The following is a 27133-nucleotide window of genomic DNA, read 5'->3' on the forward strand; positions in this document are numbered from 1 at the left end:
TTTTAATAAAAAAATTGTCACATGTACATTATTTAATAAAGTAAGTACCTTCATATTAGTTTTAGAAGGTTTAAAAAGTTCTTGTTGTCTCTGATCCAATAAGATAAGAAATTCATTATAATAATGTACGACTTTTTTTTTTCGGCAAAATTAAATGAAACATTTATAAGATTCCAACTCTTATAAAAAAAATTACTAGAAACACGTGTCTCTCAAATAACAAAAATTATCTTCAACTAATAGATATTCCTATAACATATAAAAAAAATGCAACAACTATATCTTATGAAAACAGAAAACTATTGCAACTTTTACAATCCATATGCCCTTATAGAAGGAGATCCTACACTATTAACACCATTAATACATCTCTAATATATAGCCCAACCTTCAAAGCACTCATTTCATTGTTTGTGAAGTCTAAAACACCAAATAAACCGGTCTTTCAGGTTGGATTCTTTTCATATGCTTAAGTCACAAAACATAAGTGATGCTCTTATAAGGGGTGACAATGATACAACTCTAACTAGAATAAAAAGCTGAATATATAGTACTTAAACTTTTCTTTTGTGCTAGAAGCTTTGTTTATTTTCATTGATCTAAGGTTTAGCTGTGTGAAAAGTGAATCCGTCAAACAAAATAAAAGCATTCAAAGTTGGAATTATCTTGGATGATGAGAAAAGCGTTTGAAGAACCAAAAATTAAACCAAACAAAACGAAAGGGAGAGAAAGGTTGTTTTACAATATGAATAAAATAACCACACTAAGTTGCAAGATAAATCTTTTTAGAGAATTATATTAAAAGGGATAATGGTATTAACATCAAGGAAAAGTTCCTGTAGTCGTTACAAAGAACTTTCTAAAAGGAAAAATATAACGGAAAATCTAATTTTTAAAGGAAGAAAATCACACTTTTCCACTACAAAACATGTATGAGGAATGTATACAATGAGAAAGACAACCGATGTTTATTAATTCTTCTTTGACCACCACACTCTTGCTTTACTATCCATTTACTAGGAAAATCCAGAATGTCTTAAGAACAGTACAAAATGAGCTCAATTTAACTATATATGTAACAAAGGATTCATGATTTTATTTTTAATTAATATGATAGGCCAAAATTTGATTCATGTAAACGAACAGAGATGAATCATTCTGAATCCACGATTTGGGGGTGAATTTTCTATTATATATCATTGCAGCAAATTTTCCTCCAAATCTTAATTAAGTGAAGATGAAACCTGACTTAATTCAGCACTCTTCACCGTTAGAAAAAAGACCATATTTTCGATAGATATACGAGGCAATCAAGTGATACTGGTGACCAATGATCAGACATCATTGAACATGACTGCAATATTCATTCTCTTGAACTCGTAATTTCACCATATATAGTAAAACCTTCCCATACAAAACAACCTAAACCTAAGAAAGAGAGAGAAAGGAAGAAGAAATAACAACATATAAAGATTAAAAGTGGGGGAAAATAGAAAAACTAACATCCCTAGGGTTTTGATTTGATCTTAAAAGAAAGCAAAGTACTTAACCATCCTCGAAGCTTTTCACATGGGGGTGATTGTAACCGAATTGGTAAAAACTTTGTCAAAGGAAACAGAAGAACCAAAAGCCAGAAACTTCACAAGAGTGCAGAAAATTCTATAGTGGGTTACTAGTAGTGGAAGAGGAGCTAAAGACTGAAAGATCAGTCCAAGCAGAAGTGGCACCACCACCACCACCATTCCAATATTGCTCATTTGTATTAGGGTTATTGTTGACTCCCAAGAACTGTCTAGGCAAACCAAGTTCCGGATGATTATCTTCCATTTTCACAGAAGCAAACTGAGACATCATCCCAGAAGTTGAAACCTTAATGGGAGTGCCACCATAGCCATCACTACCACTAGCACCATCAAATGGGTACAACCCATGTGATGAAGAAGCTTCCAAACCAGACAAGAAGGGAAATTGGTGAGTTTGTGGCATCCTCCATTGGTCCAAACCAGACAACACAGAACCACCACCACCATTCAAAGCGCTTCCTATATGAAAATTCAAGTCCCCTATTCCTCCCATTGGCCCTGAAATTCCGCCATAGTTCAAGCCATAGTTTAACCCTATTTCTCCTCCACCACCAACACCAAGGTGGTGATCCCCAAGATGATGCAATGGAGCCATGAATCTAAGAGACGACGGAACACCAGTGCCACCAAGGCCTGCCACCATGTCAGCAGAAGAGGAGCCACTGGTTGTGGAAGCAGAGCCGGCACTCGCCGTTTGGCGATCGGAGTTTGCCGGCGACCTGGCGCTGTTTCCGGAGCTTCCTCTGCTCCTCTTGTTCCTCCGGCAGCCGCCGCCAACAGGGACGTTCCTCAAGGCTCCGCCACGAGTCCAGTACCTTCTGCAAGCCTTGCAGAAGTGGCGGGGCTGAGAGAGGCTGTAGTTGTTGAAGTAGCAAAACTTTGTGTTGGCGGATTCACATCTTGGACACTTCTGTGGAGCTTCCTGCATGGGTATGTTGGCCATCCTGGCCCTATCCGCCATGGAACCTGGCCTTATGGAGCCGGCGGTGGCACTGCCACCGAGTCCATGAGGTTGTGATGGTGGAGGCGGCGGCGGTTGTATTGGTGGTGGAAGAATAAGGTGGGAGCTGACAGCAGTGTTGTTGCCTTGCTGCTGATGATTTGGCTGCTGCAGTAACATAAAGTTGAAGGAGCAAAGAAATCAAATATATGTGGTATATTCAGGAGAAGGGTATAAACAAAAGTGTAGGAAGAATATCTATCTTTTGAATTTTGCCTTTTGAACTGAGAAATTATATGAGAAAGAACCAAATTGAAGAAGGCTTCAATTTTTTTACCTGTTGCTGCCAGTTGGCTGGATCAATATATGCTGGGATGGAAGTATAAACCATGGTTCCTCTTGGAGCTTTCTCTTTTGTAAAGGTCGATGGTTTAATTTTTTGGGAGGCAATACAAGTGGAGAGAATCACATCAAACAGTTAGAGAGAGAGTGTTGTTGAACTGAGCATAGAAGAGAGAAAGGAAAAGAGAGAAAGCAAAAGAAAGAAAGAAGAGAGGGGAGGGGAGGGTTTGGGAGAAGAGGTAATGAGAAGCAAAAATAAAGGAGGTGCTTTTGAGTATTTATATATAATTTTAGTTTGTTGTTGATTTCCCCCGATAGCACTCTTTTTGTTTTATTGCTTTTCAGGATTTTGAGAAGGCGATGTTTCTTAACCCATAAGCTTCTTTTTGATGCTCTGTAAGTAGTGTGCTTAGAAAAAAGAGATTTTGTTAGTGCCTCTCTCCCCCTTGTGCATGAAAAAAGCTAAGTGTTGAGTCTGATATGTCATGTATGTTGTAATAGAGAGAGAGAGTGTGTGTGTGTGCTAACCAGCCTAGCTAGACAGCCATACATACATAGATGGAGTAGGAATTTGGTGTGGAATGGGCAAAGCAATCTTTAATTATGATTGTATTATAAAATATAAGATTAGTTTATTGGTGAATGAGTGATAGATTATGGTAAAGAAATAATGTGATTGAATGTTAGTTTTATTTTTAAAATTGGGTTAGAAAAAAAGAAAAGGTGTCCATTTGTGCTTTAGTGTGTCCCGACCGAGTGAACCTTTTCTTGGTCAGGTCTGTTCCCTTCCCCACTCCTCTTTCTTTTTGCATGGAAACATTTATCCTTGCATCTCACGCGCCACGCCATCAACAACATCGACTCAAACTCAGGTGGAATGTGCCACACTACGTTCGGTTACATACTTAGAACCAAACCTATCACACCAAATCATTAAGATAATCTTCAAAATTTCTCAACTAAAAATTAAAATATTTATATAATTTTATTTTATAGATCTATCTTATAAGATGAATTTATATTTAAAATTTATTTTAAACATAAATCTACATAATAATTAAACATAATTAGAATAAAAAAATATATTTATATCTGTAAAATAGATTAAGGATAGATAATCAACATATTAAACAAGTATTGGCTTTCCATAAATTTACTATCCCTTTATTAACGGTTAGAACAGGTATTATACTATGGGTGGGCATAAAATTTATATAATTTTATTTAAAAACGTATAAAATATTTTCAAAAAAAATTCTCATGTATTCAGAATATCTGCTTAATTATAATATAATGTGTCAGATCATATTGCAAAAATAAGGGAGTTTTGCTTAGGTATTAAGGTCTTTGAAGGGAGTTTGAAGGCACCATGGCCCCTTCCTGGGATTTTTGGTGACATCAAAATCTGGACAATGTCACATCAAATATATGCGTCTGCAATGAGAAATTAAGAAAATAGAAACTAAAATTGTTTATAACACTTGAGTATATCTCTTATTCCTTACTTAATTGACATTGTATAGAGTTGGTGACTTCAATGTTGAGTTCGAAAAGTTTCCACTTAGGTTAATTTAGAAAATAAAATACACTTTAAGAAATTTTTGGAGAAATAAAGGACATAATTTGGAGACCAAAATCGTATCTAAAAAGGAGAAAGAGTAAAATTATAATTTAGTCTAATTTTAACTAGAGTTTTAAATGCAATATAATTGTTACAGTGGTGTACGTTACATTAGTTTTTTTTTTTAATTTCTTTTATATTATAGTGAACTGTTTTTCTTGTGTTATGGATTTTATTTTCATCAAGGATTCTTCATATTAAATTTGAGAAAATGAAAATAGATACCAACTAACATTTTTTTTCGTCATTAATGGAAATTCAACTATATAGAGAATATTCAATCAAGAAATTAGGGTTTGACGGATTTTTTTTTTTTTTTAGAGTAGGTGAAAGTTCTCAATCCATCAAAAAGTTATTCCTGCTAAAATAAATGTTATATAACATTATGTGTAGCATTTAACTCTCTCCCCTGCTTATGAGAAAAAAAAACTATTTTTTTCATTTAAGTAAGAATATTAGTTAATATCATTTAATTATATTAATCAAATTTATTTATATTTTTTGAAAGTGTGTTTCACTTCAACTTGATATTAACTATAAGGAACTTGTTAAAAATAATCTTAATTAATTAAAAATCTCTTAATTAATTAAAATAATATGATTGTATGGTATTATTAAATAGGGTGAATTTAGTTAAAATTTGATTGAATTTTGAAAATACTGTTGTTACTTATAATTGAGTTTAGAGAAAGCGCCTGACAAATATAATTTACGACAAATTCGAGGTTTAAATAATATATTTTTTAATGTGTTAATGTAGAAACATTACTTCCTTGGTCATAATATAATAAGTATCGTGTACGAAAAATAAGTCTCGATGTTATATTTTAGTTTTTGATAGAATTTTAATTGTTTTTTTACTTATATCTTTAAGAAATTTATTTTAACTTTTTAATATAATATTAATATAATTTCATTAAAGTATTATTCTCTTACATCTACGCATTATTTTTTATTTGTGTAACAGAATTAGGACGGAAATAATTATTATAGGTGAGAGGAACTATATTACATTGGTACTTCTAACTACGACAATATATAAAAAAAATTAAAAATATACCAAATTTTAAAAATAAATACAATATATATATATATATATAAGTTAATATTAATTTTTTAAAAATTATTAAAATTTAATTTATTTTTATTTTGTAAGAAAATCGTGAGAAAGTTTTCCAAGCTTACCTTATATGTATATATTAATGAGTGAAACGAATGAAGATAATATATTTGTACTGAAAAGGCCTAGAGGGTTCAGATTTGGGGTCTGTGTCGCTTACCCATGACCAGCTTTAAGTATGACCCATCATCGTTAAGGATCAAAGTGATGACCCAAAATTAGGCTTTTAGTCAGAGTCCTGGTCCAAACTCCAAACACCAACATGACCATCCAATGACAAGGGAAGAGATGCTTGGGCCAAAATAAAATTTTAAAAAGCAAGAGAGAGGTTAACAAATATATGTGTTTTTCCTCGTTGAATTCAAATATGTTATTATTGTTAAAAACTTGTAAAAAATAATAAATTAAAGTTATTTCATGTGTTAAAATTTATTTATTTATATATTTTAATTTTTGTATATATTTCTCACCTAACAAAACTAGTTTTTTTTGTTGGTATGATTGATCTACTTCACTACAAGAAAATCATTAAATTGAAATCAATTTTAGAAAAAAAAAACTAATTAGTTGCTATAGTGACTAAATTAAAGATTATTTTAAAGACTAAAAATTTGTTAGTTTCTAAATTAGTTTATATTATTGATAAATAGTTTCTAAATTGGTATCTAATTAGCTACCAATGTTTTAACTACTAATTATTTAGATTCTAAATTTGGTAGCAAAAACATTGGTAGCTAATTACCAATTTAGAAACTATTTATCAATAATAGAAACCAATAATTTTTTTAGTCTTTTAAATGGTCTCTAATTTAATCACTATAGCAACTAATTATTTTTTGTCTCTAAAATTAGTTTCTATTTAATAGTTTTCTTGTAGTGTTTCAAAGAGTTTATGTGTTTGATTTTGATTGTTTACTTCAACAACTAAGCATAAAATATAATTTTATGTATATTATAAAGAAAGTATCAACTCTATCTCATCAAAAGAAATGTATGTTTTTTTTCATTCTTCCAAGAAGATTCCACAAGTCTTGTTAATATGAAATATTTCTTGGAAAAACGTGGTAAAATTTATATCATGCAAATGACTTCTATGTAGAAGGCAAGATGTTGGTGTTGTGGTAGGCATTGCACTTTACTTAAAAGGTGGAAATAAGTCACCCACTCATATTTGTGAAGCTCTACCATGCTCAATAAGTATTGTCAAAGAAGTCACATGCATTCAATGCTAAGTCAAAAGCATTTAATGTGTCTTGGAACCTCAAAGCATGCTCAAACACAAGAAGAAGCATTAGTAATAGAAGAACATCATAATGTCTACAAAAGATGTGCAATAAATATTTTCTTCTCGAGCTCTATATATAGAAAATCTTTTTGAAGAAGGAGGACTTATGAAAATGTTGAAAGTCTTGCTTCAAGAATGTGCATAAGATTTAAAGCTTCCAAACCTTGTAGTTTTGAGAAAGATATGTTCATGTTCATTAGTAATATAAGAGTGATAACTCTTGTATACGTCATAAGATGTTGTTAGAATATGTGGCTTGATACGAGAGGGGGGTGAATTGTTTTTGTAAGATTTTTGAAAATACTAGTGTTAGATTGAAAACTTCAATTAAATAAACCAATTGATTAATCTATTCAACTGGTTATAAAAAATTAACAGTTATATAACCAAAATTTAAGTTAGTTGATTTAAGAAATCAATTCATTGTTTTATGCGCAGAACACTGAAAACATTTTATATTGCAAATATCAGAGTGGGGAATGAGTTATCATATAAAAGAATTATACTGATTCACTCTTAACCAAGAGCTACATCTAGTCCTCAGCACACCTCTGAGAATTCACTAATGCAATCAAGCAAAATTACAAAAACAACATTGATCTTGAACCCTTCAAGAACACACAACACTCTTAACAACACACAGATTTTAGAAACCTTATCTAAATTTGTTTACAACACTAAAGTAAAAGAATTTTAAGTAGACATGGGTTTTTCACAAATGAAGAACAACAAAAAAGTTAACCCATAATCTACTTCACACTGCAACAATAATCTAAGATTTCAAGAATGATTCTAAAACAATTTGATTTTCTTTCTTGAAAAGTGTTATTCAATGCTATTTTTTAAATGATAAGAAAAACATCTTTATATAGACTTTTAAAAGACTGTTAAAACAGTTTGATCATTTAATGAAAATAGTTTTAAATCAATTAAAATAGTTTGAAAATCATTACAGTATTCTGTTAAAATCATTTAATTGATTTTTTAAACTAACTGATTGTTTTCATTTTTTGTTGAAATCGCCACATAAAATACCCAATTCATTTATCAAAATAACTGATTGATTTTCTTACCAGAAAAGACAAAAAGAAAACAAATCATTTTTAAATCCTTTAAAAACCTTTTAAGTTTTTTCAACCGGTTGATATGATAAATCAATTTGTTAAAATACTTTTTGTAGTCATCAGACTTAAATAGAAGTTATTTCAAGTGATTAAAATACGAATCAAGTAATTAAAATAAACACAAATTTGAAAATCAAAACATTTAAAGGAGATTTCAAATCAAATTAACTTGGATCATGTAACTGGAGGCAAATTAACAATAGAAAATCTACCTAACTAGACACACAAAGTAGTACATTACAGATTTGAAAATCATCAAAGCTTCCTTGTTCAATAGATGGTCATCTTTCTAGACACTTCACTTGTCAAACTTGAAGTTGTGTCGGACATTCTCATTGGATGCAACCTCCTAATAACTATAAAAAACAATCTCTTAAGTAAATATTTGGTAGTGCATTTCTCAAACAAAATCATCATCTAGCTACACATCATTAGATGACATTTTTTTTTCAAAAATTACAAAAAAAAACTTAAAAACACAATTAAATTGAACTAGTTTTCACATACATATAAGGTTTAGGGTTTATATTAAAAAAAGGACAATTATTTATATGTTATATTAAATATCTTGTGACAGTGTATTTTATGGCTTGATTTAGCCCATTACATCACAAAATTGTATTTTAGTGAATATTTTTTAAAAAATTGTTAGACTTGATAATTGGGTAGAGTTTGAGTTGTTCGAAGTAAAAAATTCTAGCTTGCTTAATCCTTCATTTTGAGGGTTTGAGTACATGCGTAGAGTGAATTGATATGATTTGCTACTAAATTGTTAAATTCTAATTCTGAACCAAATCAAATTTTAACTCTATTTTTAAAATAATTTTTTTTTATCTTTTTATTGTAGTTTTTAAAATATTGTAGAGAGATATATTAATTAAATTTAAATTTAAATTTTTAGGCCAAAATTTTTGTAATTAAAAATTGTAATTTTTAAATAAAATATAATTAAAATTTAAGAAAACTAAAATTGAAAACCTAATTTAGAAAAAAAATTAGATCATAATAAATTTCAATGAATTTAAGAATCTGTATCTGAATTCAACCAACACAATTCTTGTGATACAAAATTTTAATTCACTTATAAACCTATTTGATAACATTTTTTTTCTGACAAGTCGATTGTGTTTAGGTGGGATTCTAAGTTAAAATTCATCCATAACTTTATTTGAAACCCAATGTAGGAATAGTTTATAATTAGGTATTTTATACACCAATCAGACTCAAGGTCTTTTCATAAACATTAAAATAAATAGAAAATATATATTAATTTAGGAAGTTGAATAAAACTTACTTTCACGTTTATTTGACATTGGTGATATGACACTTTGGAGATGATAATGTAATAATAGTTGGAAAATGCTTCAAAGAATCATAAGTCAGTACAAAATGCAATACATGAAAAGTTAGTACAAATATAATAGATGAACCAATACTTAAATTTATATACCGATTTACTCTAACACTATACTACATTTATTTTTTCTTTATAAATTGTAAATGGTTCATTTGAACAATAATTAACTACAAGTATTCTCACTATCCCTTATGATCTATAATAAATACACAAAGTCACTATTTCTTATCCTTTTAATTCTTTTGAGATAAAAAAAAAATATTATTTTTAGGACAAAACTAGTTTTGATTTTTCTAAAGTAATCTTTGACTACTACTTTTAGTTACAACAAAAAAAATTGTTTGTGTGATTACAATGATAATTCTCAATATATAGAATATAATTTATTAGCATTTCTTGCTAGAGAGAGGACTTCATAGAGTGAATGTTTGATAATATAAGAAACACTTTCTCCATGGTCTTCTTATAAGTTCTAAAGATTTTGCAATAAGTTTTTTAACATTATTATATACAAAGAATTTTATTTCATGTAAGGTTGCTTAGAATCACTCAAAATCACTAGTCTTTTTTCACTTGAAAGAACTTCTATATATAGACGTTTTGAATAAGATTGTTGAAATTTGTATGCAAATCTTTTGTCTTTATGTAGTGATTTATCACAAGTTGATAGTATTTTAGTTGACACATTTATGTTGCATTCAACTTGTTATGCAAAAGAGAATTTTTTTTTGAATATCCTTTCAGAATACTAACAACATCCAATCAAGCATTCATGTGATAAACATGGAAATTTGTGAGTTGATTTTGTTGAAAAGTAGATGATGCAACAAATAATGTCTTATGTTATATACATATATCTTCAATATGTAGTTCTTTGTTGTTAACGTTATCAACTTAAGATTTTATCACACATTATGTTAGAGAGGATAAAAAAAAAGTTTTGCATAACATAAGAAACAAAATATCAAATATACTACTTTTTGTTAAAGGAAACAAAATAAGACAACTTTTTTCCTTACAAAACATCTATCGATGAGTTTCCTAAACCTCATTCTACCCTACATTTAATAAACTCCAAAACCCCAAATAGCACACACATACCACTATAAACCTAAAAAGTTTAGTACTTACCTCAAAGAAGAAGAAAGTTAACCTTTTGTCGTCCTTTGAATGATACCACAAGAAAGTACACTACAAAAAAAATCACTTTTAGCGACCACCAAATTCGGTCGCTAAAAGCACTATAATTGGTGGCTAAACGTATTTGCGACCGAAACAGTCACCAAATAAAGATGGAAGCGAAAACCCTAGTCGCAAAGCCTTTAGCGACCGAATTATAAAGTGGTCGCTAATTTGCAACTGAAATTTCGGTGGCTAAATCGGTCGTAGAAAATTTGGTCACCAAAATTCAGAAACCAAATTAGCAACCAAAATTTTAGTGGCTAAATCGGTTGCAAAAAATTTGGTCACCAAAATTCGGAAATCAAATTAGCGACCAAACTTTTATAAACAAATCGGTGGTTGAAATAGAAGGTGATAGCGACCACCATTTTCGGTCGCTAGTGGATTAATTAAAAATAAACTTTTGGTGGCTAATTCGGTGGCTAAATGGAGACCCCTATAACAACATATTTGATTTCGATGGCTAAATATTTTTTTCTTTAATTACAGCGACCGATTCTATTTCAGTAGCTAAAAAATAATTTTGTAGATATTGCCACCAAATTGGTTTTGATGGCTATTTTTTTATGTATTATTAATATCTATTTAAACTAGTATTTTGACCATTTTATAAAAAAATTCAAATATGCTTATAGATACTTAAAATTGTGGGAAGCTAAATAGGAATGAACTACAAATACATAATTTAAGAAATGAAATCAAATTGATTATTGCTAAATATATATATATATATATATTTTTTTTTTGTGTAAAGGAACATTTAAAGGAATTAAAATGTTTAAAAATACAAGTATTCGGTTTTAATGTTAAGTTTTGTAATAACTAAAATCATGTCAAGTCTTCATGTTTCAATGGATCAAAGGTTATGCAATGTGACGTAACAACAACACTAAAATAGTATTAATAAATCCAGGTTCCATATTTTTATACAAACAAGAAAGAGAAACCTAATTTGGATGATGAAGGATTACAGTGTCTTTGTATATAAAATGAACCAAGGCCTAATAGACGCAAGAAAATAATTAGATAATGAAGAAAAATGGTATGAGATTACACATTAAAATTGAATTAAGTAGCAATGCTACCTTGAAAACTCTAGGCTCCATGTCATTGAGAACTATCACCCTATCATCTTTCCCTAACCCATTGGAAAACAACAGGAAAAATAAAACTGGATGCCTCACACTAACAACATTCTTCAACAAAAATAATGCAGGTGCCTTGTACTTCTCAAACATAAGCTTTGTTGTCCTGCAATAATAAAATTCAAATTATCACTGACACTTTAAGATGAGCTCATAATTCTAGACAATAAATTATAATAAGAATACCTTTCTCTCTGCTATTGAGAGTTTGAAGAAGGCTCTACAAGGATCATAGGATGCTCTTTAGGATCAATAAGTAGGCAATCCCTACCAAAAACAGAAAGCATGGTCGATCAATAGGCACTCTCTACCAGAAAAAGAATGTGAACCAGTGACAAATAAAATAATCTGTGGATTTTATAGTGACCATGCATGAAACTTGTTTTAAAGCATGCTATTTAATTAGAACCATTTGTCTGGACACCCCAAGGTAAAAATTGAAGCAGCAATTACCCTATTAACATTCTAGGGTAGGTTAAAAATCCATCACAATCTTAAAATGCAACAATAAAAGAATAGTAATGCATATTATAGAACTTGGCACCTGCAGAATTATATACATGAACAGAGTCATAGTAGCTGGGAGGATGAAACTAGCCTAAGGGGGTACTGCTGCTCCCCCATGGCATGGACCAGCAGGTTTGAGATCTGGAACTACAAAAAATAAGGTATGCAGATCATGTAATATGAAGCATGGCCTCAGTAGGATGGAAGGGGAAATGGGTGTGAAGCAACTACCAAGCCAATGTTAAAGCATAATATAAACTTATTGAATGACGGGCGTGGTGCAATAGGGATGCAAAACCTATACATGCTTCAAAATGCAATGAGAACAATCAAAACTACATCTAGAAGAAAATAACCATTACATGAAAATTAGCCTTACCTTTAGTTGTCTCTGCTGGAAGAACAATTTAATATTGACAAGGGTCTAAATCTACAACTACAACAAAGAAATTAAAAAAAAAAAAAAGAACCCAGGTAGCAAAATTGAAGTGAATCAGGAAAGCATGAGAGTAATTGTATTAGGTTTAACCTATGAAGCTATAATGGGAAATAGTTGGTAAGAAAACCCAGATGATGCAATTGAAAGGTGTAAGTAGAGAAAATGTCACTTGGCAGCAATGTTCATATTCAATATAGTTTATAATAGTCATAGATTAAATAATGTGAATGGAATCAGAAGCAAAGAATGGTGGCAGAGTAAACTTGCTTCTAAATGCAGGGTTTAGACAATCCAATTAAAGCTAACACACCAATGTCTATCAAAAAAATTCATTATTATTAAGAAAACTAAACATGAAATAAAGCTTCAACTATTATCTATGTCATTCCTTATCAATTATAGGAGCATACGATCCCAAAACTATTGTCACTGGTAAAGTTTGTGATACTTTAGTTATAGTTATATTACAAAACCAAAGCAACACCATATAATAATAACTAAAAATATACGAGAAACTAAAATTAAAATTAAAAAAAATATATATATTAACTAAACCAAGATGTTGAAAATATAATTATTATACAAGAACAAACACTTCAGAATTTAACTTGAATACCTGCAAGTTCATATACGAATTAATAGAAACCAGATAACCTGAAAAAAAAAAAAAACTAGTGAAGAAAATAAACAAAATGAAATCCATGCAGTATTTGACCACCTTAGGAAACTAAAAGGAAGCATTTAGAAATGAAATAACAATAGAGAAAATGATCCATAACAAATCATCATACCCTTGTACTCCATTCTCCACTTGAGTTTCACAATTACAGGCTTCCTAGTCAAATTATTCAAGACAGGTTTGGGATTAACTGGTATAGTCTGCAAAACACGAGGTAAAAAATAAACTTAGAAAAATTAGAAAATAAGGCACAATCAATCTCACGCTGTGATCTTTTATACTCAAAGAACATTGGCTAGTTCTAGATCTACTTCCATTAAAACTCTTTCATTCCGATTAAACATCAAAAAATGCACAACAATTCAGAAAATGGAGATCGGAGATCTAGGGCATGAGAAATGGGGAAAATGAAAAGCAATTTTAAGAAACCAAATCGGGGCAAATTGAAAACAAATACCAAATAAGAGCTTCAATTGAGATGATGGAGCTTCGATTGAGAGATGAAGTAGCTTCGAATGAGAGATGAAGATTAGAATATATGGAGATGAAGAGCAAACAACTACTGTGTGTATAAAAACTACGAAACTCTATAAGTATGTGAAAAACTGCGGGAAGTGTGTAAGAATATGAGAATGTGTCACGGATTTGCGTCATTCTCGTTCGCGATGCAGAGGCCCTAGAAAGAGAGAGAGAGGTGGGGGAGCAATGTAGCGAAAACCTAAATCGTCGGCGTTCTCATCGTCGTCGTCATTGGCGACAGTCTAAGAAGCCATGACCTGAGCGAGGCACTGAGCAGCGGCTTTGCCTGCAACATTCTGAGTCCTTTTGACGATTGAAATTCCAATTGCAGTGAGGGTGAGTGAGGAAGAACGAGAATGGCCATTCCCTTTTTCCTTTATTTATTTATTTATTTATTTTATTATTATTATTAATATTAGTATTAGTAAAATACACATTTATATTTAGCCACCAAAAAAAATCGGTGACTAAAAAATAAACATATTTGGTGGTTGATTCGGTGACAAAAATAAATCGTTACATTTAGCGACCAAAAGAAAATCGGTGGCTAAAATATAAACATATTTGGTGGCTGATTCGGTGGCAGAAATAAACAATTACTTTTAGCGACCAAAAGAAAATCAGTGGATAAAAAATAAACATATTCGGTCGCTAATTCGGTGGCAGATAAGCAATTATATTTAGCGACCGAAAGAAAATCAGTGGCTAAAAAATAAACATATTCGGTCGCTAATTTGGTCGCAGATGTATTTTTCCCAATTTATTCAAAACAGCCACCACTTTAGCGACTGATGCTTTTGTGACTCTCATGTTCGATCGCTGATTCGGTCGCAAAACTAACTAACATCATTAACAATTCATTCGATCACTATTTCGGTCGCAGATTTGACACTGAAGGTATTTGGTGGCTATTTCGGTCGTAAATTGCAACCACTTCTTTTCAGTTGCTAAATTCGGTGACAAAATTGTTATTTTCTTGTAGTGGTAGCCCAACCTGTTCACTTACTCTTACGTCATTAACACATCCTGGAGTTAAGCACAATTGATATTTTCCTAAATGCACCTTCGATTTGCAATTTTTAACTCTACATATAACGTTCCACTAATATTAATAGCTCTATATTTTTAAAATATTGTATTCTTTTTCATAATATATTAAAATTTATAACCATTTAATATTATAATATTGAAATTAATATAAAGAAAATAAATTATAAGTTCTAAATAAAATACAATCATTGTTAATAAATATACAATACTGAAAGCAAAGTATTGAATAAAAAGTGAAAATAAAATATAAAATTACCTTATTTATATTACATAATAAAATGTATTAATTAATTAAATTATGTGGCTAAGAACATTTAATTATCCCAATTTAAAATACTTTTTATCACCTTAATTAAATTATTAATATTTTTCTCCTTTAGCATTAAAGTAACTATAGGTAGATATTATAACAACAAAGAATGTTGAAAGTTTTGTTTCAAGAATGTGCATTCCAAACCTTGTAGTTGTGAGAAAGATATGTTGATGTTCACTAGTAATATAAGACATTACTTCTTTTTTTCTAGTGAGCGAACTTGTGATTTCTTATAACATATTCTTTGTAAACTTCTCAATTTTAGTCAGTAGTTGTTGCATTCTAAAGAATACTCATATTAGCCAGAGTGGTTGAGTTCCAAATAATATTTTGTGTTTATCTAGGAGTGGTTGCATTCCAAATAATGCTCGTGTTTGCTAATAGTGGTTGAGTTCCAAATAGTATAATACAAGGAGAGGTCGCAGTGCAAATAATACTTAGTTTTAGCCATGAGTGATAAATGTCCAAATAATATTCATTTGTATTTTGTAGCAATAGTCAGTTTAATAAAACTCAATCAGTTGATTGATAATTGCATATAGTTCTTGTTAGCAAACGAACCAATACAAAAACACAATGTAAATCGTTCTTATCCCTTCTCTATTTAGATTGCATGTTATTTAATTATAATTAAAATTAAAATGAGATATTTGGGAAAATAAGGTTTGAAAAGCATTTTTAGACACTTCACCTATCAAACTTGAAGTTGTGTCTGTCATTCTCATATTAGATGCAATCTCTTAAGTAACTATCAAATGTAATTGTTTAAAGAAACTACTTGATAATACATCTATCAAGTAAAATCATCGTCTACTTGCACGCCATTAGACGATATTTTTTCAAAAATTACAAAAGAGCCTTAAAAACACAATTGAACTAGTTTTAACACACACATTAACTCGATTATTTATCTTTTATATTAAATATCTTCTAATGATGTAGTTTATGTATTTTATGGCTTGATTTACCTCATCACATCATAATGTTTATGTTTTTAATTTATATATACTTACATAAATTTAAAAAAAAAACATTAAGTGAAAATAGGCTTAATAAATTTTTATCCATATTTTTCAATCCATGATTCATTTGGCTAATTAAATTATGTCAAATTTATTCCATTCTTTATATTGTGAAATGGGAAAAATGTAGGAACTAAATGAAGGAAATAAGAGAAGACAAAAGGTTGTAGCAACTGATTGAACGTAATTGCACAAAATTGTAAAACTAATCTTATTCATTTTGATTTACTCAATCATATATATAATAAAATTACAATTACTGGAAGCTATAAAATAGGAATACTACTAACAGGCCTGTAAACTGACCATTAATGCAATATAACGCTAAAATAGTTTAAGGGTAATAAAATCAGAATTAATAATAATAAAATCTAAATTAATAACCAACATCTTCCCTTAATTCTGATTTGGAACAACCTTCCCAATTTGAGTCATGATATTGTTTTTTTCAATCGCCATCAATTCTTCATTCATAGTCTTTTGCCATTTTGGGTGTTGAATGACATCGGCAAGTCTCACAGGTTCTGATTCTGCAAGAAAAGCAAAGTGAACCAAATCTCCATTGTCATCAACTTCATCATCAAGATTTACTTCGCAATCTTGAAGATGTACAGGTTGTCGCTGCTGCCTTCTTGGTCTCTCCATCATAGTTGCAATTGGAGTTGCAACTTCAGGTTGAATTACAACTTCAGGTTGAATTGCAGCTTCAGATTGAACTGCAGGTGCTTCAAGAGTGACTCCATCTTCCATATCATCGTTCAAAACATAAATATATCGTTTTTCGAATCTATTTCAGCTGCTGCATTTCATTGCCATTCCTCATCTTCGGCAAATGTAACATCACGACTAACAATCACCTTCTTTGTCATTGGATTGTACAGTTTATATCCCTCATGCTTATATCCAATGAAAATGGTCTTCTCTGCCTTATCATCCAACTTCGATCTTGCTGCCTTGGGGACATGAGCATAAGTAATTGACCCAAATACCTTCAAGTGTTGCACATTGGGTTTGAATCCACTCCATGCCTCAATCGGAGTTGTGTTAGGAACACTCTGAGTGGGTGATCTGTTTATCAAATATACCGCACATGTTACAGCCTCAGCCCAAAAATAATTTGGCATACCTTTCGCTTTAAGCATGCTTCTTGCCATGTCCATGATTGTTCTATTCTCTCAGCAACTCCGTTGTGTTGAGGTGTGTAGGGACAGGTTATGTTATGCTGCAACCCAAGTTCTTCACAATGCCTATTCAACTCATTAGACTTGTACTCACCCCCTCCATCACTACGCACCATCTTAATTTGTCTGTCACTCTGTCTTTCAACAAATGCTTTAAAGATTTTAAAGCAGTGGAATACCTCATCCTTGCTTTTCAATACATAAATTCAGGTTTTCCTTGAAAAATCATCAATAAAGGTTAAAAAATACTTATTACCTCCAACTGATGATATGTTCATTGGGCCACAAACATCTGTATGAACAAGCTCCAAAAGAAATTTTGCACGCCAAGGCTCCTTAACAAATGGTATCCTGTGATTCTTTCCAAAAATGCAAGTCTCACACAATTGATCAGGATGATGAATATGGGGTAAACCATTTACTAAATTTCGTTTGGAGAGATTTTCCAAACTCTGAAAATTTAAGTGCCCAAAGCGTAAATGCCATAACCACGATTCATTATTCACTGTTGCATTCAAGCACTTGAAATCACCCATATGAATATCTACTGGAAACATGCGGTTTTTTGATAAAAAAGGATTTAAGAATCAAACTACCTATTTTTTATCAAAAATTGATAATTTATTTTCAACTATGTGCATCACATAACCCTTCTCGGCCAGCTGTCCCATACTCAACAAATTACTTTTCATATCAGGTACATAGAAAACATCATAGATGTATCTGTGATCACCATTCTTCAATGTGATAAGAATTCGCCCTTTTCCAGTCACTGGAACGAACCTGCCATCACCGAATTTCACTTTTGTGGAAATGAGTCATCCAAATATGCAAACAACTCCTTCTTACCACACATGTGATTTGTGCAACCTGTATCCAAATACCAAGTCTGATTGTTTGGAGTTTCATTTGATGTGGCTGCCATTAGTACTGCATAATCCTCTTCATCTTGTTCGTGATTATTGTCTTTTTTAGCACAATTGGAATCATGATTATCACCTTTTGATCTGCACTCATTCGCATAATGGCCATGTTTATGGCAATTATAACACTTAACATTTGATTTATTATAAATGCCTCCTCGTCCTCCGCAACCATGTCCCCCGCGCCAAGCGCCTCCATGATTCTGGCCACCATGACCTTTGCTGAAATAGCTACCATGTTTATGATAGGAGCTACCAATTGAGGCTTGTGCTTCTAAAGCCTGTTCAATTGGTTTTTCAATCTTATTGTCATTCATCCGCTGCTCATGCGCTCGTAGAGAACCAGACAATAACCTTACTGTCATTTTTGAAATGTCATTGGCCTCTTCAATTGCGGCAACAACATGTTCAAATCTGGGAGTTAAAGATCTCAAAATCTTCTCCACCTTTGCCTGCTCCGAATGTGTTTCACCATTGGTCTTCATCTGATTTGTCAAGGCAAGAAATTTATTGATATAAACATCAACAGTCTCTGTGGTTTCCATCTGTAGCAGTTCATATTGGCGTCTTAGGGTTTGAAGACGCACCCTTTTTATCTTATCATCACCTTTATAATTGGTTGACAAAATTGTCCAAGCCTCACTGGCAGTTGTTGCTCCTTCTATCTGCTCAAACGTCTCGTCATTTATCCCTTGATGGATGAGATACAAAGCCTTATTGTCCTTCTTCTTCTGATCACGATGCGCTACTCGTTGCGCCTCAGTTGCATTAACAACTAATACAGACACCCCACTCTCAACGACATCCCATAACTCATGATAATCAAACAAAACTCTCATTTGCACACACCACCAATTATAATTTTTTCCATCAAGGATATGGACTGATAATTGGGTAGAGATCATGATAACAGACTAGCTCTTGATACCAGTTGTAGGAACTAAATGAAGGAAATAAGAGAAGACAAAAGGTTATAGCAACTGATTGAACGTAATTGCACAAAATTGTAAAACTGATCTTATTCATTTTGATTTACTCAATCATATATATAATAAAATTACAATTACTGGAAGCTATAAAACAGGAATACTACTAACAGGCCTGTAAACTGACCATTAATGCAATATAACGCTAAAATAGTTTAAGGGTAATAAAATCAGAATTAATAATAATAAAATTTGAATTAATAACCAACAAAAAAACATTACTCAAACATGTTGAATTGTATTTTAGTGGATATTTTAAAAAATTTGTTAGGGATGATAATTGGGTAGAATTTGGCTTTTTCGAAGTAAAAAGTCTAACTTGCTTCATCCTTCATTTTGAGGGTTTGAGTACATGTTTAGAGTGAGTTGATATAATTTGTTACTGAATGGTTAAATTTTAATTCTACACCAAATCAATTTTTTTAACTCTATTTTGAAAAATGAATTTTTTTTTTATCTTTTTATTGTAGTTTTTAAAATATTTTAAAGAAATATATTAATTAAATTTAAATTTTTAGGCCAAAATTTTTGTAATTACAAATTGCAATATTTAAAGAAAATATAATTAAAATTTAAGAAAACTAAAAAATGAAAACATAGTTTAGAAGAAAAAAAATAGAACAAAATAAATTTAAGAATTTTTATTTGAATTTAACCAACACAACTCTTATGATCCAAAATTTTAATTCACTTATAAACCCATTTGATAACAATTTTTCCTAAGAAGTGGTTTGTCTTTATCTTGGATTCAATGTATGAATAATTTAGAATTAGGTATTTTATAAATCTATCAAACTCGAGGTTTTTTCATAAACATTAAAATAAAATATATTAACTTGTTGAATAAAACTTACTTTCATATATATTTTGTAAGACATTGGTGATATGACACTTTGGATGGATGATAATGTAACTTGAAAATTGTTTCAAAAGAATCATAAGTTAGTATGGATGCAATAGATGAACCAATACTTAAATTTTTATATCGATTCACTCCATCATTATATTCTAATTTTTCTTTGCAAACTATAAATGATTCATTTGATCGATAATTAACTATAAATATTCTCACTATCCCTTATGATCTACAATGAGTACATAAAGTTACTATTGTTATTCTTTTAACTCCTGTAAGATAAAGAACAAATATTCTTTTTCTAAAAAAAATTACTTTTAATTTTCTTAAAATAATCTTTAACTACCACTTCTAGTTACAACAAAAAAAGTTGTTTGTGTGATTACAATAATAACTTTCAATGGATATGATATAAGTTATTAACATCCCTTTCTCGAATTTCATAGTGTGAAGGTTTGAAATAAGAAACACTCACTCTTTCCATGGTCTTCTTATTCGTTCTAAAGATCTTGCACTTAAAGAAGTTTTTGAACTTTATTACATGTAGAAAACTTTATTTCATGTAAGATTGCTTAGAATCACTCAGAATCACTAGTCTTTTCTTATAGGGAAGAAATTCTATATATGTCTTGAATAAGACTATCGAAACTTATATACAAATATTTTGTCTTTGTGTAGTGATTTATCAGAACCTGGTAGTCTTTTAGTTGATATATTTGCATTCAACTTGTTATACAAGAGAGATGTCTTTTTTTAACATTCTTTCATAATACTAACAACACCCAATTAAGCATTCATGTGACAACAACAAGAGAATTTGAGTCGATTTTGTTGAAAAGTGGATGGTCCACTAATTATTTTTATGCTACATACATATATCTTTTATATCTAGTTTTTGTGTTGTTAATATTGTCAAATATCATGTTAGAAAAGGGAAAGAATACAAGAAAAAAAAATATCAAATATACTACTTTTTGTAAAAGGAAACAAATAAGAAAACTTTTTCCTTACAAAACATCTTATAGGTGAGTTTCCTAAACCTCATTACACCCTACATTTAATAAACTCCAACACCCTAAATAGCACACACGTACCACTATAAACCTAAAAAATTAGCATTTACCTCGAAGAAGAAGAAAGTTCATCTTTTGTCATCCTTGAATCATACCACAATATATTTAATTTTGTCATACTTAGTCATACTTAATACCACTAAAAATATATTTAATTTTTAAAATAATTTTGTAATTTTTTTAGTAAAGTTTAAGAATGTATTGAAACAAAATTAGAGCTCCCGATTATTACGAAGTGGACTTTAAGCCTAACTCAACCCCATAAAACCGGCTCAATGAGATGAGGTTTGCACCCACTTATATACTATGAAAGGCTCTAATCTCTAGTCGATGTGGGATCTCCAACACACCCCCCTCACGCCGAGACTGCCAACTCGTGCGTGGAACTATATATTATGGGTGGTCCGATAGCGGCCCGATAGCGGGTGGCACGATAGGCCCAACAAATACTCGCTAGGATAGGCTCGAAATGGCTTTGATACCATATTACGAAGTGGACTTTAAGCCTAACTCAACCCCATAAAACCGGCTCATGGGGTGAGGTTTGCACCCACTTATATACAATGAAAGGCTCTAATCTCTAGTAGATGTGGGATCTCCAACACACCCCCCTCACGCCGAGACTGCCAACTCGTGCGTGGGACTATATATATTATGGGTGGTCCGATAGCGGGTGGCACGATAGGCCCAACAAATACTCGCTAGGATAGGCTCGAAATGGCTCTGATACCATATTACGAAGTGGACTTTAAGCCTAACTCAACCCCATAAAACCGGCTCAATGAGATGAGGTTTGCACCCACTTATATACTATGAAAGGCTCTAATCTCTAGTCGATGTGGGATCTCCAACACCGATATCTATTAATAAATGAAATAAAATTGATTAATTAATTAGGATAAAATTAAAGTTTAGAATATGTGTATTAAAAGAATCATGAATTTTGTATAAGTATTGTTCTCGCCGATTCGAAGTCGGTCGGATTACGAATGAGTTCGTCTCGGTCTCCCTTCAGGATCTCAGTCGATACAGTGGATGAGGCACTGGTAGACTCCCTCAAGGCTTTAACGAATCAATCTTCTGGGACGAGGGGGCTCCTCCTGCGATTAAACTTGAACGCTCAAGTCACTAAGAACACAAAATATTATGTATATAGTGAACATATTGGAAATATGCAAGTTCAAAATAATTTTGTAATTTAATGATAATTAAAATACATTATCTGTACCGCTAAGGGCCGAAAACGATTATAGGACACACCAGTATCCGATACCAATTGACGTATTAAAATAAAGGTATATTAACATAGGTTAAATCGTATGGAAAATTAGGTAATAGAAATGTTAATCACGGTGTATCTTAATATCAACCTAACAGTAAAAGAGTCAAACAAAACCCTATAAATAAGCACAATAATCAAGACAAATATACATCATTATTACAACATTTATTACATTTGCATACAAACATTTACTTGAGCACCGAATAATCATTTGTAGGTGCACTCTCGATCAAAAACAAAAAAACAAAGCACGAAAAATGGAAGTAAGGATCATCACAATAGAATGGAACTAATAATTCAATATATATATGAACTCCTTGTACAGAAACAATATCTAAAAAAAAAATGAAACTATTTTATCTAAATAAATTATTTGAAAAATAATATGAATTAAAGGCAATTCAAACTGCAATACATCTTAATTTCAATTTACTCTATCACTATTTTTCTAAACTTGAGTTATTACCTTAGAACTTGCATGTCTTCTTGGTGGTTATTATGATTGCACATGCTGTCACTCATTCTTTTGTCAAAGGTGAGTTCAATACAACAACGACTTCACCGCACAACTTGAAGATGCAGCCATGGATCTTTGTCATTTATGAAACACTAGAGAACTCTCATATAGATCTCTAACAAGATTCAATTATAAACTACACAAATATTTTTCTCATGTTCACATATTCACAAATTGATAGCAATAATTTCCATTTCAACCTATGGAGTATATATCCAGTTCATTCCTCTTTTGCATAGTCATATACTCTTAATTTTCCTTTTATTCTTCTTCTACATGTTTTTTTTTTTTTATTTCCTTTAAGATTCTTTCACATTACAAACAGTAAAAAACATTCAACTAACAATTCTTTAAAATAATATAATAATATAATAATATTTTAAATTAAAATAATTAAAAAATTAATTTATTGATTTGTGAAGCATATGTTTTCACTGTAGACTGTGACTATCAGCACCCTTTCTATAATTTACATTGTTACTCGCTAGATCATATATAAATGTGCATATATTTCTTCAATTAGCCTTCTAGGATTTATACTCAATCAATGTTTCATAATTGTGAAGCCTCTCTCTGAAGTAGTGAACTATATCACATTATTTATCTATCACCTACTCATATACTATTTCCCAACGTTTCTTAGTTATGTTGCCACGATTTGGTGATAATACTTCTATTAACATTGTTACTTTTTAGTTTTAAAACCAATTTTAAAAAAATGTTGCAAGAAAATAAGATTTTTTATGTTCATTATTCCCTATTTAAAAATAATTATTATTTAGAACGATTCTCATGTCACTAGTTGTAAAATACTCTATTTAAGTTAATATTCCTTTTTAAGGTATTACGATTTTTTTTCTTCTATTTTTTAAGTGTAAACATTATGTGCATATAATATATCTTAGGTATTCTCTTTCATTTCCAGTTCAGCTCTTCATCTGCTACATCCAAATGTTCGCGCGAGGAATGGAAGAAGCAAATGGATATTGCACCCAAAAAATATCTTAATTCAATTGCAACTGATTAAATTTAATTTATTTAAGAGTTTATTTCCTTTTACTTTTTATCTGAAAACCTGTCTAAACCCTTCTTATCATAAAAATGAAAACATCATGTTAAAAATGTTACAAAATCCAGTCACAAAACATTCCACGGTAACAGTTTTTTTTTTTTTCATTTTAAGGTAGTAGTTTTCATATACTACACAAGTTCAGTCTTAATTCAACTGCTACAAAACCTTTTGGAGTGGAAACTACTTACAAACTCTGTACTCTGATATAAGGAAATAATCGAACATTATAAATTTAAAAATTAAAAGCTCCATATTCAAGAAAACTTAGGGAAAAAAAAATAGAAATCAGACAATATTAGACTCATCACGCTCACCGTGAGTTTCGTGCAAATCACCGTTGGGTTTGGTGGCGGCGACGACGGCTATGGTGGCGCGACAAATGGGACAACTGGAGTGGTTGCTGAGCCACAAGTCAATGCAAGAGGCATGAAACGAGTGTTTGCACGCGCTCAGCTGCCGGATTTCTTCGCCCTCGGCGAACACCGACAGGCATACCGTACACTCGCCGTTGATCTCCTTCGCGTGCGCGTCTTTCCGGTACTTGACGCCTGCGTCGACGGTGGGGAGTTCGATCTCACGGTGGGATGCCTCCGACGAGACGGAGGGCTCGCTGGCGGAGGGATCCCGCCGGCTGCGATGCGAGGGGCAACCGAAGGCGAAGATGAATGTGTAGATTAGCGCCGGGATGGTCACGACGGCGAGGAGCGCGAGGAGGAACTCGAGCGGGGAGAGATCGACGGAGCTGGGAGGGTCGGCGAAGGGCGGCGGCGGGGGAAAGGGGAGGACGGTGATCTGGAAGATGGAGCTGGGGGCGCCGTCGAACGGAAGCGGCGGCGGGTAGGGGATGACAGTGATTTGGCCGGCGGGACGTGGCGGCGGAGCTGCGACGACCGTGGGTGAGTTTTGCATTGTGACAGAGGAAGAGAGAGGATGGATTATAATTATTATTATTATTATTTATTATTATTATTATTAAGTGTGTGTGTGGTTTTATTTGGGAACTTTTTGTGTTTTTGACATTTTTTTTTCTCTGGGTGAGTTTGTTTGGTCGGTTTTATATTATTTATTTATGGTAGAAAAGGTGATTGAAAATGGTTGTTCGCAATGAAAGGGATTGAAGTTGGATAAATTCTTTGAAGCAATAATTGGTTTAGGTGGGTGAGTGAATAAAATGGATTTTTTCTCTCTGATGATATGTGGACAAAGAAGTCATAGCTGGACCCTTTTGTGTGACTCTTTAGCTTGTTTCTGTCTCATTTTCTCTTCTATATTCACATAGGTTTTTTTAATAAAAAAGTTTCTTAATTTTATAATTTTATAGTATTAAGGGTATGTTTCACAAATTAACCGAAAAATTAACTAGTTAGTTTATCACTTACCAAGTAATTTTGTTGTTAATATGTTACCTTCTACCTTATAAATTACTTGGTAAATGATAAACTTCCAATTTATAATTTTCGAGGTGATAAGCTAATTTGATGTTTCTTTTGATCCTCACATATCGCTTATGTGTCTTCGCTTTTCATCTTCAACGTGTATATATATATATATATATATATATATATATATATATATATATATATATATATATATATATATATATATATATATATATTTAGGTCTATATATATAGTTTTTAGAAATGTGATAGTTGAAGTTTCATATAATGTTCAGCTTGATTCTTCTGTGTCTTAAATGTGATACAATTTTAATTCTTTCCTTTTATTCCTTAAATATGTACATTGAAGTATTAAGTCCTCTTGACTTAAATATCTATGAAAATCTACAATGTTGATCTTCCATCCTGCAATAGATGCTTTAAAAGGAAATTTTTGCTTTAATATAATCTTCGTGTCTTATTCGTGTGAAATAATTCAAATTATTTTTTTATATTTTTTAAATGTGAACATTATAGCTTTAATTTTTCTAACTTGATCAATTGTCTCACGTTCACTTCTTCAATGTTATATATGCTCGATATGAAAACATTTGTTTTGATGTAATTTTTGTGTCTTTAAACATATATTTGACCTTTCAAATAGTTTCTTTATCTACATAAATTTGAACGTTGAGGCTTTGACAGTTGTACACTTGAATCTTTATCTTTTCACTACTGCTCATCATCTTCTTCATAATAGACGCTCAAATAGAAAAGTTCATAGACGAGACTTTAATGTATCATATCACTTGTTTGCACCTTAAAACACTTTTCTCTTTGCAAATCTACGTTCTTAGTGTCTTGAAATGACTAAAATCTTCACCAACGCAAATTTCACTTTTTAAAACTTCATCTTTTTCTCATTAGACACTTAATAAGGACACTTCATACAGTGTCTACAAATTTTGGAAACATTATAAGTATTAGTGAAAATAACAATTATCATAATAAAGCATGGGTATCACTAAAATAATATCTTTTATTATTTTTGAATTATCCAGACCTTCTATTCTAGGATTTTAACAGTAAATGCATTTTCAAACAGTTTCCCAAGTTAATAGATGATTTAAACGTTGAAGCATAATCAGATTTTAATTTGGACATATTTTCACAAAATATATTTCAAAAAACATTTTAATATAGGAAATGCGAATGCTCTATTTTTCGAAAACTTTATAGTTAAAACATGATTTATTCGAAAACTTTATAATAAAATCCTAAACTTAATCATTAAGGCATAATTGTATTCAAAATAGTTTGTAATCAATAAGGAAAGTACATCTCATTTACACAAAAATGAAAGCACATAATATTTCTTAATTTCAGTGTGCTCTGTTTTACGTTTTGTATTTTATATGAATTATTATAAGCAAATAAGATTAAAAAACAATAACGCATTGTCATAAAATAATCTAAGAATGTAAAAGTTAAGTATAGACACTCCTGATCTAATAGATCGTCTAACAAGTAGAAGACGAATTTATCGTCTGTCACGTGCTAGTTTCAGTGGTTGTCTAATGTGTCCATGAGCATTTTGTTGTTAATATTTTCTTGTGCCTTGGAAGCGTTAGCCTTAA

General features: G+C 31.2%; 2 protein-coding genes across 3 annotated transcripts; both read right to left on the minus strand.

The window, feature by feature from the left end:
* Positions 1-1344: 1344 nt before the first annotated feature.
* DOF2.4 (DNA binding with one finger 2.4) lies at positions 1345-3116 on the minus strand. Of its 2 annotated transcripts, none has more exons than XM_068632403.2 (2): positions 2861-3116; positions 1345-2688 (listed from the first exon to the last, which is right to left on the minus strand). In XM_068632403.2, the coding sequence occupies exons 1-2, from the start codon at positions 2912-2914 to the stop codon at positions 1660-1662; spliced, it is 1083 nt and encodes a 360-aa protein (XP_068488504.1). In that variant the 5' UTR covers positions 2915-3116; the 3' UTR covers positions 1345-1659. The 2 variants fall into 2 exon arrangements, with proteins under 2 accessions (XP_068488504.1, XP_068488503.1); XM_068632402.2 differs by having other exon boundaries at positions 1345-2691.
* A 21077-nt stretch (positions 3117-24193) lies between these two features.
* Positions 24194-25257, minus strand: LOC137826381 (RING-H2 finger protein ATL33). Its single transcript, XM_068632328.2, has one exon. The coding sequence runs from the start codon at positions 25025-25027 to the stop codon at positions 24404-24406; it is 624 nt and encodes a 207-aa protein (XP_068488429.1). The 5' UTR covers positions 25028-25257; the 3' UTR covers positions 24194-24403.
* Between the last annotated feature and the right edge of the window lie 1876 nt (positions 25258-27133).

The sequence above is a fragment of the Phaseolus vulgaris genome, chromosome 8 (genome assembly GCF_051622355.1).
Source record: "Phaseolus vulgaris cultivar YP4 chromosome 8, ASM5162235v1, whole genome shotgun sequence".
NCBI lineage: Eukaryota > Viridiplantae > Streptophyta > Magnoliopsida > Fabales > Fabaceae > Phaseolus > Phaseolus vulgaris.

Bases quoted from the DNA above. Each gene is read 5' to 3' on its own strand.
- DOF2.4 (XM_068632402.2), bottom strand. From the start codon at position 2,914: ATGGTTTATACTTCCATCCCAGCATATATTGATCCAGCCAACTGGCAG. The intron at 2,692-2,860 runs GTAAAAAAATTG...ATGTTACTGCAG, and splicing joins CAGCCAACTGGCAGCAACAG to CAGCCAAATCATCAGCAGCA.
- LOC137826381 (XM_068632328.2), bottom strand. From the start codon at position 25,027: ATGCAAAACTCACCCACGGTCGTCGCAGCTCCGCCGCCACGTCCCGCC.